The following is a 14,837-nucleotide window of genomic DNA, read 5'->3' as shown; positions in this document are numbered from 1 at the left end:
ACATTTCTATAAATCCATAATTATTCCTAAATAAAGTTTATTTTTTTAAAAAACAATACTGTTGTAGATCACAGCAGCTAACTTTTCTTCATTCTTCTCAAACCTTACCCTGTCATCTGCTCTGTCATTTGCCTACTTCTTTGAGAAAATTGAGGCCATCAATGTGAATTGCCCACAGCTTACTCTTCCTCCCCACCTCCCCAAAGAAAACCCCACAAAAATAAATTTGCACGTATCTTAAGTCATTTGGACATACTTTGCTCTTGTCACAAGTGGATAGGCATAGTTTTTTTCTCCATTTGTTCTCTGAAGCCCCATCCACCCTGCCTTCTCAGAGCTTCATTTCTATCATATTTTTATTAAATTGTTTCTTTACCCTTTTAATTCTATTAGTACTTTTCCATTAGGATATTTTCATCTAAAATAAAAGGGGAAATTTTCTTTCTACTCTGCTTCATTTCTCTTCACCTTTTCGCAGCTAAGATTCTAGAAGAAGTTGACTGCATTTGTAGTCTTCCTTTCCTCACCTCCCAACCACTGAAGTCTGGCTCTGTCCCTCACCACACTTCTATAACTGTACTCTTAAGTCAACAATGACTTCACTGTGGGAATTAATGAAGATTTTTCAGTCTTTCTCTTCCTTGACTTCAATATTTGAAACTTCTGAATTTGTCCATTTTTTTTCTTTGCCAGTGCTATCTTTGTTAACACAAATTAGTAACTTACTAGGAAAAGAATTACTCATAATCCCACCATTCAGAATATGAACATCTGTGGGCATATCTATATGTACCCACTAAGAATGTATTTTAAAATGTGTTTAATATAATTATATTCTCTGTATTCTATAACCTGTCTTGAACACTTAACATATTGTTGACATTTTTTCATGTTAGTGAATATACTTATTAATCATTACTGCTCTCTCTTCTCTACTGGTATGTAGATACATACAGTCTGTTGGATTTATAACGCCCCTCCTTTCTCTTTAGCTCTTACTGATTCATTCTCTTCCTGGCATCCTGAATGATCTTTCTACAGTGCAGATTTCATCCTGGACACTTTATTGCGTAAATCTTTTCATAGCCTTTCATTACTCTTGAGATATAAAATACAAAGACTTCTGTGATACGACCATTGCTTTACCAAACTTCACTTTAGTTTTTACCCTTATTGAGCAAATGGATAATCTCCCCCAAAAGAACCTAGCTTTTTCTCCTTTCTGCTTCAGATAAAGTGAATGTGGAGAAAGCTAGAGTCAGTGAATTTGATTTTAGGTGAAAGGTTAGGGCTAAAGATACCTTAACTACATGGTCTTTTTTTTTCCTTCCCGTATCCTCCTGCACAGTGTTTGCAGAGGCTTTGTTCTTGTGTCTTGAGCTTGTCCCTTCTTGATTCCTACTTTGGGATAGTTTCATTGAAGTTTTGGTTTCAATTCTGTAGATTTACTTCCAAATCTATGTCTCTTATCCTGACTCTACACTGGAGTTCAAGGTGTATGTATATTATGGTCTTTTGGATGGCTTCTCAGGCACCTCACATTCATTTTGTCCAAAACGGTTTGTCCTTCCTCCCGAATTTGATTCTTTTCCATCTTCTCTTTCCTTTAAAGCTTTTCTATACAGATTCAAAAAGCACCCCACCGCCAGTATTGCATGCTATAGATTCTATTCCGTTTCTGCATCCTTTGTTTACATTTTCCTTCTTCTACTTTGGGAAATATTTTATGGAGTGTTTATTTGAATGGATCCTTGGTTTTGTATAAGCCACTGTAAAGGAGGGAGGGTGAGCCTTCTGGGGTAAGGGAATGGCATGAGCCAGAACCACAGAAGAAGAATGCAGTAGAGAAGTAGAAAGTTATCATCTGGCTTTGAGTTTGGAGGTGAAACAGTGGGAGATTGAGTTGAGAAGGTGCAGATTGTTAGATTGATGGGAAGCTGAAAATATGAGGATTTTTGACCATACGCAGTAGGTTTAGTGACTGTTATAAAGAAGGGTAGGCATGACCAGAGCAGTGCTTTAGAAAGATTGATCTTATTGGATGTAATTAGAGGCTGAGTCAGGGAAGCAGATTAGAATTTTATTGTAATAATCCAGACATGAGTTAACAGATGTTTGGCTATAATGAAAGCAGTATGCAGAAGGAATCTTGAAGGAGGAATTGACCAAATTTCAGGCAAAATGATTGGATATGAGGGATAGAGAAGAGGAATGAATTTCTGATGACTAGACTTTTGAACCTGGCTGACCAGTGGATGGTGAAAATAGTGGTACCTTGATCAGTTGTTGTTAGATGGATATCTGGGAGGAGCAGGCTGCTGGAAAGCCACGTAGGTCATGGGAGAAAAAAGTCAAATATGTAATTCACAGCAGGGATGGGGGGCAGTTCAGAAATTTGTGGAAGAATTTTTGGTTGCTCTTGCTATGACAGCACCTCCACTGCATGTTCTATGTTAGATCCCCCATGATTCAGCAGGCAGAGTTCTACCTGAAGTGTCGGTAGAGAACACCATTGTAAGTAAGACTCAACACAGTATCTACACAGAATTTATAGTTAAATAAACAGTGGGTACGCTGAGGGAAGTTAGAAAAGGAGAGAAGCTTTTGGGGAATGGTGACTAAATAGGAAGGAAGTGAAGATAGGAAAAATATATCAGTATATTGCTGGTCGTGGAGGAAAAGGAAGGAAATTGTTTCAAGAAAATGCAGTCTAAAGAGGCAGAAGAGCATGGTGGGAGCACAGCCTACAGAGTGGCTCAAATCCTGATTTGCTGTAAAAATTCAGACCTGTTTTCTAATTGGTCACAAGTCTGCTGGGGGTTTGAGTTGACTACATTTAGCTTGGTGGGGTTTAAATGACGGCAAAGCCTATGCTAATTTTGATACCTCACTGCATCCTTAGAAAGGGCAATTGAGAAATAAGTCCCACTTTCCATTCCAAATTATTTATAATTCAAAGACATCGTGTAAGACAATCGCTCCAGTACATATAAATAAATACATTAGAACTGGGCTCATTTAAATTGATTTGGAAGGAGCAATCTGGCGTGGGGAATTCAGGATTAGAAGTTACAGTACTTCAAATGTTTAGATTTCTTCAGTCATAGCTTGTAGATTTCCTGCTTTAATTCATAAAGGAGAATGAGCAGAACACCATTCTGAGTAACGTAGGTCTCTTTAGTTGATAATTAAATTGCTTGGATTATTATTCTAGGTTCTTAAAAGTTCTCCAGAAAACTCTTACCATAGGAAGTAGTAAATGGTGGTTAGGCTCCCAGCTCAAGGCATTAAAAAAACTTCTGAGCTTTTAATGTTTTTGCTGTATGGTATTTTGTCTCTACCTAAAGGTTTATAGGTGGAATGAGTGATACAGGTTTCCTTGCTCGATGTTCTTTAGGTGCTGCCTGCATCCAGGGCTTCTGTAACTCAAGACCACTGCCTGCACAACACAACTCTAGGGGCTCCATTTGCATCCTTTGTGGTAATGGCGCCCCTGGAGTTTGTATTTCCACGACCTGTGTAGCCTTGTAGTAATTAAAAGGGGAAAAGAATATTAAATCTCTAAGAATGATTTTAGTATTTTCACAAATACCACAAATAATTCAGTTTTTAATTGAGATTCACTTGCTTTATAAATTCAGTCTGGTTCAAATCTGGACCTGCTTTATTAATTCAGAGCTGTTTTCCAGTGGTCAAAGTCCAAAGTCCATAGGGGTTTGAATATAAAACATTTGGCTATGTGGAGTTTAAAATGGTGGTTAAAAACACTCCTTCAGGATGTTTTGTGTTACAATAAAATCTTATAGTTGTAGTCTCTACAGGTCTGCTTGTTAGCCAAGTAGGTCCACGTACTTTTTTAAAGCACACTGAATTGATTTATGCTAAATAAGTTTACACAGCTGATTTTTAAGCAGGATACTTGTCCTAATCTACTTGTCCTAAGTGGGCACCTTACCTGACTTACCACTACTTTTTTTTTTTTTTTTTTTTTTTTTTTTTTTGCGGTACGCGGGCCTCTCACCGCCGTGGCCACTCCCGCTGAGGAGCACAGGCTCCGGACACGCAGGCCCAGCAGCCACGGCTCACAGGCCCAGCCGCTCCGCGGCACGCGGGACCCTCCCAGACCGAGGCACGAACCCGTGCAGCCCGCATCGGCAGGCAGACTCTCAACCACTGCGCCACCAGGGAAGCCCCCACGTACTTTTTTAAAGCACACTGAATTGATTTATGCTAAATAAGTTTACACAGCTGATTTTTAAGCAGGATACTTGTCCTAATCTACTTGTCCTAAGTGGGCACCTTACCTGACTTACCACTACTTTGACAAGTGATTTCATTTGGGATGTACCATAATTTAATTGAATCTAACATGCATCAGTTGTGAGCTTCTTCGTTTTATATATTACTAAGAAAGAAATCATACTGCCAAGTAAACGCTGGCACAGTTTTTTAATTACTTAGACTTCTTATTTTACATTTTGAAAAAGAATTCTTTAAACTTATTTAGCAAATACGGCTAATAGATTTTTATTATATAGTATATATTTTGTGCATATATAAAAAGGAAAATAAAAGTGAAATAAATTGGTTAAGATATTCTTCAGCTTTCTACACATTAAGTCTGACTCTTCTAAATTGTGAAAAACTTAGGATTGTAGAAGTCTCCTTCTTCTTCCCTCTCCCCACCCGTGTAGTGTCATGTCATTAAGGGTGTTGGCGGTGAAGCATTTCTTAAGAGAGTGCTCCATTATTCTCTCATTGATTTAAAATACAGTGATTTGGTGCTTGTGAAGTTCTTAAAAGCAGTCTGAACTGTTTAATTTTTCCTCTAAATACTTCAGGGCTGCTGCATGTGGCCACATGGATTGTGCAGTGTCAAGTCTCACTAGTAAACCACAACAAGCTTATCTTCATGTGGTTTTTTTTCCTTTCTCAGGTTCTGCAAAGCACTTGCAATCATTCCTCCAGTGATGAAGAGTTACTTCATTAATATCCTATTGCTGTATTTGCTTTCTTTTCTGTTACACAGTACGTTTCAATTTAGAATCATAGCATGATCTTTTTGAAGGTGTTTTAAGCAGCACTTAAAATCGGGTACAAGGATGACGATAAGGAGCGGCTCTGACCAAGTTTCACCCTTGTGCGGACAATGATGGCTGCGACCCAGCTTCCCTTGTGGGCCAGTAGCAGTTGTAGCATGGCACTGATGAAGATGCATTCCAGTTCCAGAGAGTTTAAAGTGTGAAAAACCCTATGCCTTATGTTTTTTTGGAATCATCAGTATGAGGTGGGGAGGGCACTAAGTTGATCTCAGCTTAGGTCTGGTGTGCACGCTTGTCTGGCCAGGCAAAAGGTAATCAGGGTTAAGTAAGAACACGGGAATCTCCTTGGAACCCACATGGTTGACACGGGGCCAGAAATACTTTCCAGGAAGAGGGCAGATAAATAGCTGATTCTGGACGTTAGCACATTTTTACTTTGCCGTTTCTGTGTGTTAGACCAATTTCTAGTTTATTGTTTTTAGATCTTTTAAACAGCAACAGTCAGGGTGATGTGATACATCTTGGACATATTAACAGTATGTTACAATGTTTACAGTATTTTCTGTTTTCTAAACTCTCATGTCATTTTTTAACTTTATTGAGATATAATTGACATAACATTGTGTTGGTTTAAGGTGTCAGATGTGTTGATTTGCTACATTTATATATTGCAAAATGATTACCACCATAGCATTAGCTAACACCTCCATCCTATCACATAATTACCATTTCGTTTTTTGTGAAAAAGAAACTCTTTTTAGCAACTTAGCAACTTTCAGGTATATAATACAGTATTATTAGCAACTTTCAGGTATACAATACAGTATTATTAGCTATAATCACCACACTGTACATTAGAGTCCCCAGAACTTGTTAGTCTTATAACTGGAGTTTGTACCTTTGACCAATATCTCTCCATTTCCCCCACCCCCCGCCCCTGGTAACCACCACTCTGCTCTCTGTTTCTATGAGTTTGGCTTTTTAAAGATTCCACATATAAGTAATAAACAGTGTTTGTCTTTCCCTGTCTGACTTACTTCACTTTAAGATCTGATATCTTGAAATTGCTCTTGAAGGATCACTCATGAAATTGGTTAGCTTATTATTTTAACTTGATGGTCCAAGGTAACTTTTAAAGAATCACTAGAGTGTAAAGGGCTAAGCAGACAGTGGGGAGAGGAGAGTTGTGGCGGAAGCTGTGAGATAGGTAAGGAGAATCTTTGATACACCTCATGGTGATGGGAGAGCCATTGCAAGGGAGTAACACAAATTAAAATGTAAATCCGTTACCCTTCATTCCCTCCCCATTGCTCGAAGGCTAAAAAAGGAAATCCTTAATTTGGTCCCCAGTGCCCTGCATGGTCTTCTACCACCTATCTCACCAGCATCATCTTGTACCATGCCTCCTTTCCCCACATAAACATAAAAAGATGGTGAATTGGGATGTAAAGGTGGATTTATTCATTTTTACTTTGCCTGCTATATTGTTATAAATAGGGGTTAAGAGACCTCATTCTGGTGACTGGTTGAGAGGAGCCACAAGCAGAACACACTCCCTAACTATACTTTCTGGGCTGGAATTCTGCATTTAGTCTTGACCAACTGTATGGAGATATTTTTCTCTTTAACAGGTTCCTCCTCAGATAAAAATCTATTGTAAACATACGGAAAAGAATGGCAGCGGAAACGCAGACGCTGAACTTCGGGCCTGAATGGTGAGTTTTCAGAATCTCATCCTGTTCGATATTGGATTACTAGCACAGTAGTAGGTGTTTGTGCCCGTGTTGGGGGGTTTATAAAATGTGCATGTTTTTGAGACTTTGCTTTATGTGTCTGCTTGGAAACAGTATAGCTAGTCTAGGAATAAGTTATATTTGCTTAGTGACCACATTTATACTTCATTAAAAAATCTTCCTGTTTTGATTGTGTAATGATAATGGATTTAAAACTCCCCAGAGTCCCACCACCCTAGTAAATTATTTGTGCTTGAGCCCTTATCTAGGTGCATATATAACTTTATATAATTGTAACGTTTTTATGTGTGTATGCTTTCTGCTACAATGTTTGTTTGTGAGGGCTGTTCATATACTCATTTGAAAAAATAGTTTTTATTAAATTATTATTTGAGTTTTATTTTATTGATGGGCTAGGCAGGTGATCCAGAATTACACTGGCTATTAACATCCCATTTAGGATCAGGTTAGCATTTCCATAATAATTAATTGACCTTTGAGTCTCTTACAGATATGTTTGGACCCCGAATATGGAATTCTCATGGAATTTTGAGATCCGTCACCTTGTAGTGTGACTTTTTCCCCCCTTCTTCCTTTCCCCCCAAAGTTGGTGATTGAAGATCCTCTCATCAGTGGCGTGAATAATGATAGTTGCTTTTTCCATTCAAACGTTGAACCAGAGGCAGTATATAAAATAGATAAATTGGAATAGTCTCTTAAATATTCTTGATTGTTTAGGTGGTGGTGGTTTGATAAATGATCCAGACTTCCTGTAGTGACTCCCTATTTGAGGACTCTTATTAACTTACCTTATTATATGCATTTCTTTTTATGTGTATTTCCTAAGTTTTCTTGGCCCTTATAGCTAGCATTTGGAGACTGAGGAGAAATCACTATTTGAAATTCTAAGAACTGATGCAACTTATGTACTTTGGGAGTTTATTTTGGAAATGTTGCCCTAAGTAATTCTGCACCTTTTTTAGTTCTTATTATTACCAAATCAATATATACTTCTAGAAAAATTAGAAATTACAAGTAATCCAGAAGATATAATCACCATAATTTCACTGTCCATGGTAACCATTGTAAATAGGTTGGTGTATCTTTTCTAGGTAGTTTTGTGTATGCTTATTTGTGTAAATGTACATTTATTTTCACAAAAATGGGATCATACTGTACATTCCGTTTTGTAACCTGCATTTAAAAAAGAACCACATCAGCAATATCTTTTTTTATCAATAAATATTTCCTGTTACTTTAAATGGTTGCATTGTATGGATGTACCATCATTTATTCAACTAGTCTTCTAGATGCAGCACATACAGGCTGCTCTCAGTTCTTCATTATTATAAAAATATTGTTGATGAACATTCTTGTAGCTAAAACTTTATTCACATCTTACCAGGTGGCTTTAAATTCGTATAGCCTACTTTGTAAAGCATTTTGTGTGCAGCTTCTCTGCCTTCATCTAGAATTTGTAACTGCTGCTCTTTTGTATTTACAACAGTCTCTTGTCTCTTTCTTTGTAAAAACATGATTAAAATTGTCAGCTAATTTAAGGTAGTTTTTTTTTTCTTCCAGTATCTCTCTATTAAGAAATAACAATGAGAGACAGTACCAGGAATTGAGCTAAAACAAAAGGAAAAAAATGCACTCCTGGTGATGTTTTAGAATCATTACACATTTAACTTCATGCTGAATGGGTTGACAAACTACGGCCACGGGACTGTAAAGTTTTGTTGAAACACAGCCACGCTCATTTGTTTCCATAGTATCTGGCTGTTCTCACACTGGTGGCAAGGTTGAGTAGTTACAACAGAGGCCATCTGGCTCAAAAAGCTTAAATATTTACTCTCTGGCCATTTACAAGAAAAAGTTTGCTGGCCCCTGTCCTAAACCATGGGTTCCCAAAGTCATTTCAGTGAGTCATTGACCCAGTCTATCAGTAGCGTCTTACACATCCTTTTCATCGGTACTCTGAAGTTTTGTTTGATGGTGTTTTATTTGATCAGCCCAGTGTTTTACACAAAATTTGAATTGACGTAGCTTTAGCAGAGGAAAGTTACCAGTCCCATGCTTAAGCAGTAGCTTTACCTAACTGTTACCTCTGTTACCCTGCAGGCATTAGAATTTAGGAGCCTTCCCTTAGTCATCTGAAATGCTGATAAACTGAGGAGCAAAGGTCTAAGTAGGCACACTGCCTTCTTTGCACCATCTTTCAAAATTTCTTCTGGCAAAGGGAATATATGAGACCTTGAAGTAACTCAGGTAACCCTGGTCTAGAAGTATGAATGGAGACTGCCGCTGTGTTTTTTCTGCATGTAACATTACATTCATTGTGAAACTTGAGGTAAGGAGCTGTGTCCAGAATAACTTGAGAATCAAAGTTTAGAGTGATGACACTGAATCTGTGTGTAACTGAACCATACAGAAACATTTAGTGATACTATATTCTTTCTACTAAGGTCATCATTTTTATAATGATGTAAAACATAATGTTCAGTAAGTGATGCATAAAAGGAAGAGATTTATTTGACAGTAGTGAAGATGGGAGAGCATTGAAAATTGTGCTAGGGACAGACCATGAATGACCATAAGCATGGACTTTTTAAGGTAGGTCTGGAAGAACCATTAGGTCTTAGCGTATCTTTATATTTAGGATAAATAAATGTATTATGTAATTGCCAAAGCAGTTTTTAAAAGAGTGAGATAGATTTAATGGAGGAGTAAATCATTTTTTAGGTATAAAACAAGAGTCACTTTAAAACTTTACTCAAATGTTACCACCTTAGATGTTTTCTGACCACCTGTATAACAACTCCCCTTACTCCCTGCCTCCCTTTTCCTGTTTAATTTTTTTCTTCATGGTCTATATCAAAATATAACATGCCAAATATTTTACTTATTTTCTTTATTATTTATATTCCATCCTCCAGCCCCCACTAGACTGTGCGCTCCTTTGAGGGCAAGTACTTTGGTCTCGATTTTGTACTGTTTGTTCATTGCTGTATCTCCAGTGCCTGGCACATAGTAGGTACTCAATAAATATTTGTTAAATGAATGAGTGAATTGTTGGAAAGGAAAGTTTTTAATTTGCTATTGTCAGTATGTATACACATCCTTGAACAGTTCTTTTTGTGTTGCTGATTACTTCCTTTGGAGTAATATCTTAGAAATGGAATTATTAAATCAAAAGTTTAATTGTTAAGGCTTTGGATGATATATGGACAGACTGACCACAAGAAGGATTATATGATTTTAATTCCCATCCCCTGTCTGTTTACTTCACCCTTGACAGAACACAGAGTACCACCTTGAAGAAAAAATTTTTTTAGTTCTAAATCTAGTAGATTTAGGATTTTAAAGAATTTTTTTGTTGTTAGTCCCAGTAGTAGAATAATTCACGCTCATTCCATAAAACCTTGGAGGAAGCAGTAGTACAAAAGGAGAAAGAAAAGATCTAAATTACCCTTAATCATTGCCACTCAAAGGACCATTGTTAATATTTTGGTTTGTATCCTCATATTCTTTCTTGTTTGCAAATAATTGTATACTTCAAGACATTTTTAAAAAGCAAGACAAATTCATTGTAACTTGCTTTATTTGGGGATTTTTACTTATTTATTATTTTTATTTTGAGCATTCAAAATCTACTTAGATAAGTCTGGATAATAAAGGAATTTATTATAGTGGAATGAATAATTGCAGACAGTTACCTGGCTTTATGGGGAAGAAGCCAAGGAACCTCATTTGGGGTATTTCTGTCTCATCTCCATGGCCTTAAGGAAGTTTCCCCAGGTCTTTCCTTGCAAAAATGAATGAGGCACTTTTGTTTTTCCCAAAGCACTTTGTTTAGACCTGTGTTAAAGTAGTTACGACCTTGTACTGTGTCTCTTTATATGTGTTTACCTTACTCAGAAAAGAACTAATTCCATTAAGAAAGGCACTGTATTTCTCAATTTTGGTAAGCCCATTGTTTAGCTAGTGTAGGTACTTAGTAAATAAATATTGAATGATTCAAATCTTAGGGTGGGGGATATGGGGGCAAGAGAATTCAAACCTGAGATTGCTAGGTTACTATTCATGATCTTTGTGGAATTGTGGAGAAAATGAGAGATGTTCTAGGGGATGGAATGCATTAATAGTCCCAGTTTGCAAAAAGAGTAAAAGATAACTGTCATCTGAAGGAATGGTAAATTAGATGTTATCCTAGGGTGTATTTTAGAAGAGAATATTAAAAGTTGTTTAGAAAACATTTTATCAAGTGCCTCATATGTTTTATGTCTTGGGTTAGGTGCTGAGGGAACAAGGATAAAAGACATGGTACCTACCTACTTTTGAATTATTTAGTGGGGAAGCTGACACTAAATAATTTCACAGTAATGTCAGTGCTGTAAAGGGAGTATAATGCCAGTACAGGATATTCAGCTGCTCATTTGATGCCTGTAGGCATCTCATCCTTCATAGTTTTCCAAAACTGAGCTTATGAATTTTGCTCTTTTAAATTTCTTCTTTTATTTCATCTTAATACCACAGTGTGCCCCTTTCCTCAAGCCAGAAGTCTTGGAGTTATCCTGGATATTTTCTTTTACTTCTGTATCCCTATGTCTATTCCACCACAGTGTTGGGTCAGTTCTACCTCTAAAATATCTCTTGAATCCATTCATTGCTTTCCATCTTCATTGCCTCTACCCTAGTGTAAGCCAGCATCATCTCTGACATAAACTATAAGGAGTGGCCTTCTGATGTTTCCCGGCTTCCATTCTTTCTTCTAATTGCTCTCCCCACTGCAGCCAAAGTAATCTTAAAATGTAAATTGGATCAAGTTTTCTCCAGAATCCTTCACTAGCTCTCTATTTGTATGACTGTTTATTAGCTTTTTTTCCCACTAGACAATTAGTTCCATGAACATTGGGCAGATACTTGTGTGTAGATTTCTCTCCTTTCCCTCCTACCACTCTCTTTCCAACCCCCATCCTCCTCATTGTCTCTGTTCTTTTCCTTTCCTCCTTTCCACTTAATCTGTCTGCTTCCAGGCAGTCCCCTTCACACCCCAGGTGAAAAAATACTAGATTAGAAAAAATATTCCAGATAGAAAAGGCATGTGTAAAGACAAGGGGACAGGAAAGTGTAGGTTTGAGAGGGGAATTCCAAGACATTTGCCTTTACTGTAATGTGAAGTGTGGGAGAGAAGAGCTTACAGGTAGCCCTTTTATGTTAAGAAGCTTTGGATTTTATTTGATCATTGTGTACCAGTGAAGAATTGTTGAGCAGGGAGTGTTTTATTCAGATTTGCATTTGAAATAAATAACTGGTAGTAGTGTGGAGGATGGACTATGACTAATTAAGTTTAGGGTGCCGCTGCAGCAGTCGAGGTAAGAAATAAAAGTGTGAACAATAATAGGTTACTTGATCAGGGGATGGTTTGAGAGATACAGGATTTAAAACTGGTGGGATGTTGTAATTGGTTATGGGAGATGGATAGAAGGTGAGGAGTAAAGGATGATTTCCAGACTCTTAATCCAGTGGCTGAGTAGATGGTGGTATCCTTACTTGCCTTTGGGAATACAGGTGATGAAGGAGGTTGGGATGAATAAACTGATAAGTAGGGTTTTGGATATGATAAACTTTAAGGGCTGTGAGTGGTTGAATAAGAAAACCCTACTCTCTAGTGAAGAGTCAGAGCTGGAATTGAGAATTCTGAACTTACACAGAAGTGCTTTTTGATTCGTGTGTCTTCACACATCTACATTGAAATTCTAAATTACTTTTTTAAGCTGAAGTTTGGATTTTGGACAACAGTTAACAAGTGAGGACTGTGGAGTACCGGGGGGCTTTTAGACAGCCCTGCTGCTGCTACCTATCAGTTACTACTAGTACTGCTAGGAGAAGCACTGGGCCTCCTGTGTTAAACAGATCTCCATATGGCTATAGGAAGATGAAGATGATAAGGGTAGAGAAATTTCACTTGGGCCTGGTGTTGAGGTTACTGAACTTTCTAGAGCAGTGGAGTGGTAGGGGAGAAGCCAGGTTGCGCTGGGTTTTGAAGTGATTGGGAAGTGAGAATGTGGAGATGTCTCTGAAATGAAGAGGAAAGATGACCAGTGCTGCATAGGTAGAGGGGGATGCTACATTAGAGGAGTTTTAAACAAATCACTATTAGATATATTTAGAGATGAGGGGAAAGCCAATAGGGAAGGGTTGAATTTCTAAGAGAGGGTTGTATGGCACAAGATCCTAGAGGAGTTAAAGGTCACTGGTGGATTTTTAGGGAGAGACATTATCCACATATGTTTTAGCTTTTCCAGATATCTGTAGGTGAAGGAAGACTTGGGATAGGGTTTGTTAATTATTTAGTATAGCACAGCCATTATCCTGATTCAGGCTACCATCTTCTCCAAGTTTGAATTACTCTCAGCCTGCCTTGGTCTGTTCTCTTCACAGTAGCTAGAGGAATCTCTTGAGTATGCATTCTGGTCGTGTTACTTTTTAGGTATGGTGCCTATAAGAAGTGTTCAGTTCACAGGCATGGAAAGCCGGTGGGGTTTGTGGGTGGATTTGAAACCTTGTGAGGAGCAGATGAAATTAGGGATGTTGGGGAGTGAGAGGGAAAGTCTCTGGTGAGATGAAATAACTGCAAATACTGGGATGATTTTCCCTTGGAAGAGCGCTTAGATGTGCCCTCTAGTGGTAGAAACTCGGAGAGCATATTTATTGACTCAGTATAAGAAAGATATTTTAAAATTAATTATATATATGTATATATATTTAAAAATTAATTTTTGGCAGAATAAACTGGCTATTTTAAATAAAAATTTGGCAAGATTTTGGTCTTTTTAGTCATAAAAACCTAGTTTTGGACTCTGTTCTGCTGGTGGTGATTGTGGGCAAATTGCTTAACTCCTTGGCTTCATTTTTCTCATCTGTTATATCGGGGTTGTTATGGAACTTAAATGGGGTAATGTATGTGTAACGTTCCCAGCTTCAGTTCTTAGTGGATATTAATTCCACTTTCTCAGGAAAGAGCTCAAATGTACATGAATTTGACACAAACCACTGTACCGGAAGGTCCTTCAGCAGTGGTTGGATCACTCCTTCGTGGGCATGTTGTTTTCTTACTGGTTTGTTTAACCTGCCTTGTAGGAGTTAGACTCAGTGACCTCTGAGTCCAAGAATAATTGGAAAGAAAATTGAAAGACCAACCCAGTAGCAGTGAACACTGCTAGCACCCAGATTGTGTCTTAATATATATATTACTAAAGAGGATCAGACTCCCTGGTGAAATGGTGATTCTAAGTCTGAGGCAAGAAATAAGCTGATTTGGGAATGTTTGACATACCAGATAGAAAAGAAGCTGTTAAAGACTACTAGGGTTGGGTCAGAAGGACTTGGGAGCCAACCTGAAGCCTCTCCCACTGGGCAAATATGAGATGGTTTGAGTATTGCTAAGAGTCATTGCAGTGAACTGAAATACATTAATAAAAAATAATTTGTTACTACTGGAGGATGTTAGTGAACCAAGTCATTATTTTGAAAATTAATAAGGGAAAAGGAAGAATGAAGGCTTTTTCCTTCCTTTCTTACATGAGCTATATCCTCTTAGGTAATACCAAATAGTGTAAGAGGGAAGTTTCTCTTTGTAGAACTGTTCAAGCTAGCAAATAAAGAAGAAATGATAAAGTCACTTTGCAACCTTAGTGAACTTAAGGATCTAAGCTTTGGTCGTCAGGGACTGCTTAGCCTCGCAAAACCAACCAGGCAGTATGTGTCTCCTGATGGAATAACACGCCACCACATGGAAGTAGTCTTGCCAGGTCTGATCAGGACTCTGCATCCAGTCACCAATTTACATGAAATGCAGAGAACAGAGAAACATGTTAAACTATATCACAGGGATAAAATCAGCAAAATCGAGACTTAAAAGAAAAATCCTTATCTTTTAGAGAGAACATTCTGAAATATTTACAGATGAGATAACTTTTCTTCAAAAGATTTTCTCAAAACTTGAAAATAATTTGCCTCAAAAATCTTGAAAGCCAAAGATTTCCTTCAAAATAATATT

The 14,837-nt window shown here is 37.6% G+C and overlaps 1 protein-coding gene across 3 annotated transcripts in view; it reads left to right on the top strand.

Moving 5' to 3' along the window:
• The window catches only part of GIGYF2 (GRB10 interacting GYF protein 2), a 124,220-nt gene that overhangs the window by 17,955 nt on the left and 91,428 nt on the right, over positions 1-14,837 (top strand). For all 3 annotated transcript variants that reach the window (XM_024740517.1, XM_024740515.1, XM_024740516.1), the window contains one exon: positions 6,674-6,757. In XM_024740517.1, the coding sequence (XP_024596285.1) occupies positions 6,717-6,757 (41 nt within the window). In that variant the 5' untranslated portion in view covers positions 6,674-6,716. The remainder of the gene's footprint in view (positions 1-6,673; positions 6,758-14,837) is intronic.

Source organism: Neophocaena asiaeorientalis, unplaced genomic scaffold (genome assembly GCF_003031525.2).
Source record: "Neophocaena asiaeorientalis asiaeorientalis breed wild unplaced genomic scaffold, Neophocaena_asiaeorientalis_V1.1 scaffold388, whole genome shotgun sequence".
Classification (NCBI taxonomy): domain Eukaryota; kingdom Metazoa; phylum Chordata; class Mammalia; order Artiodactyla; family Phocoenidae; genus Neophocaena; species Neophocaena asiaeorientalis.
This window is presented reverse-complemented; position numbering and strand designations above follow the sequence as displayed.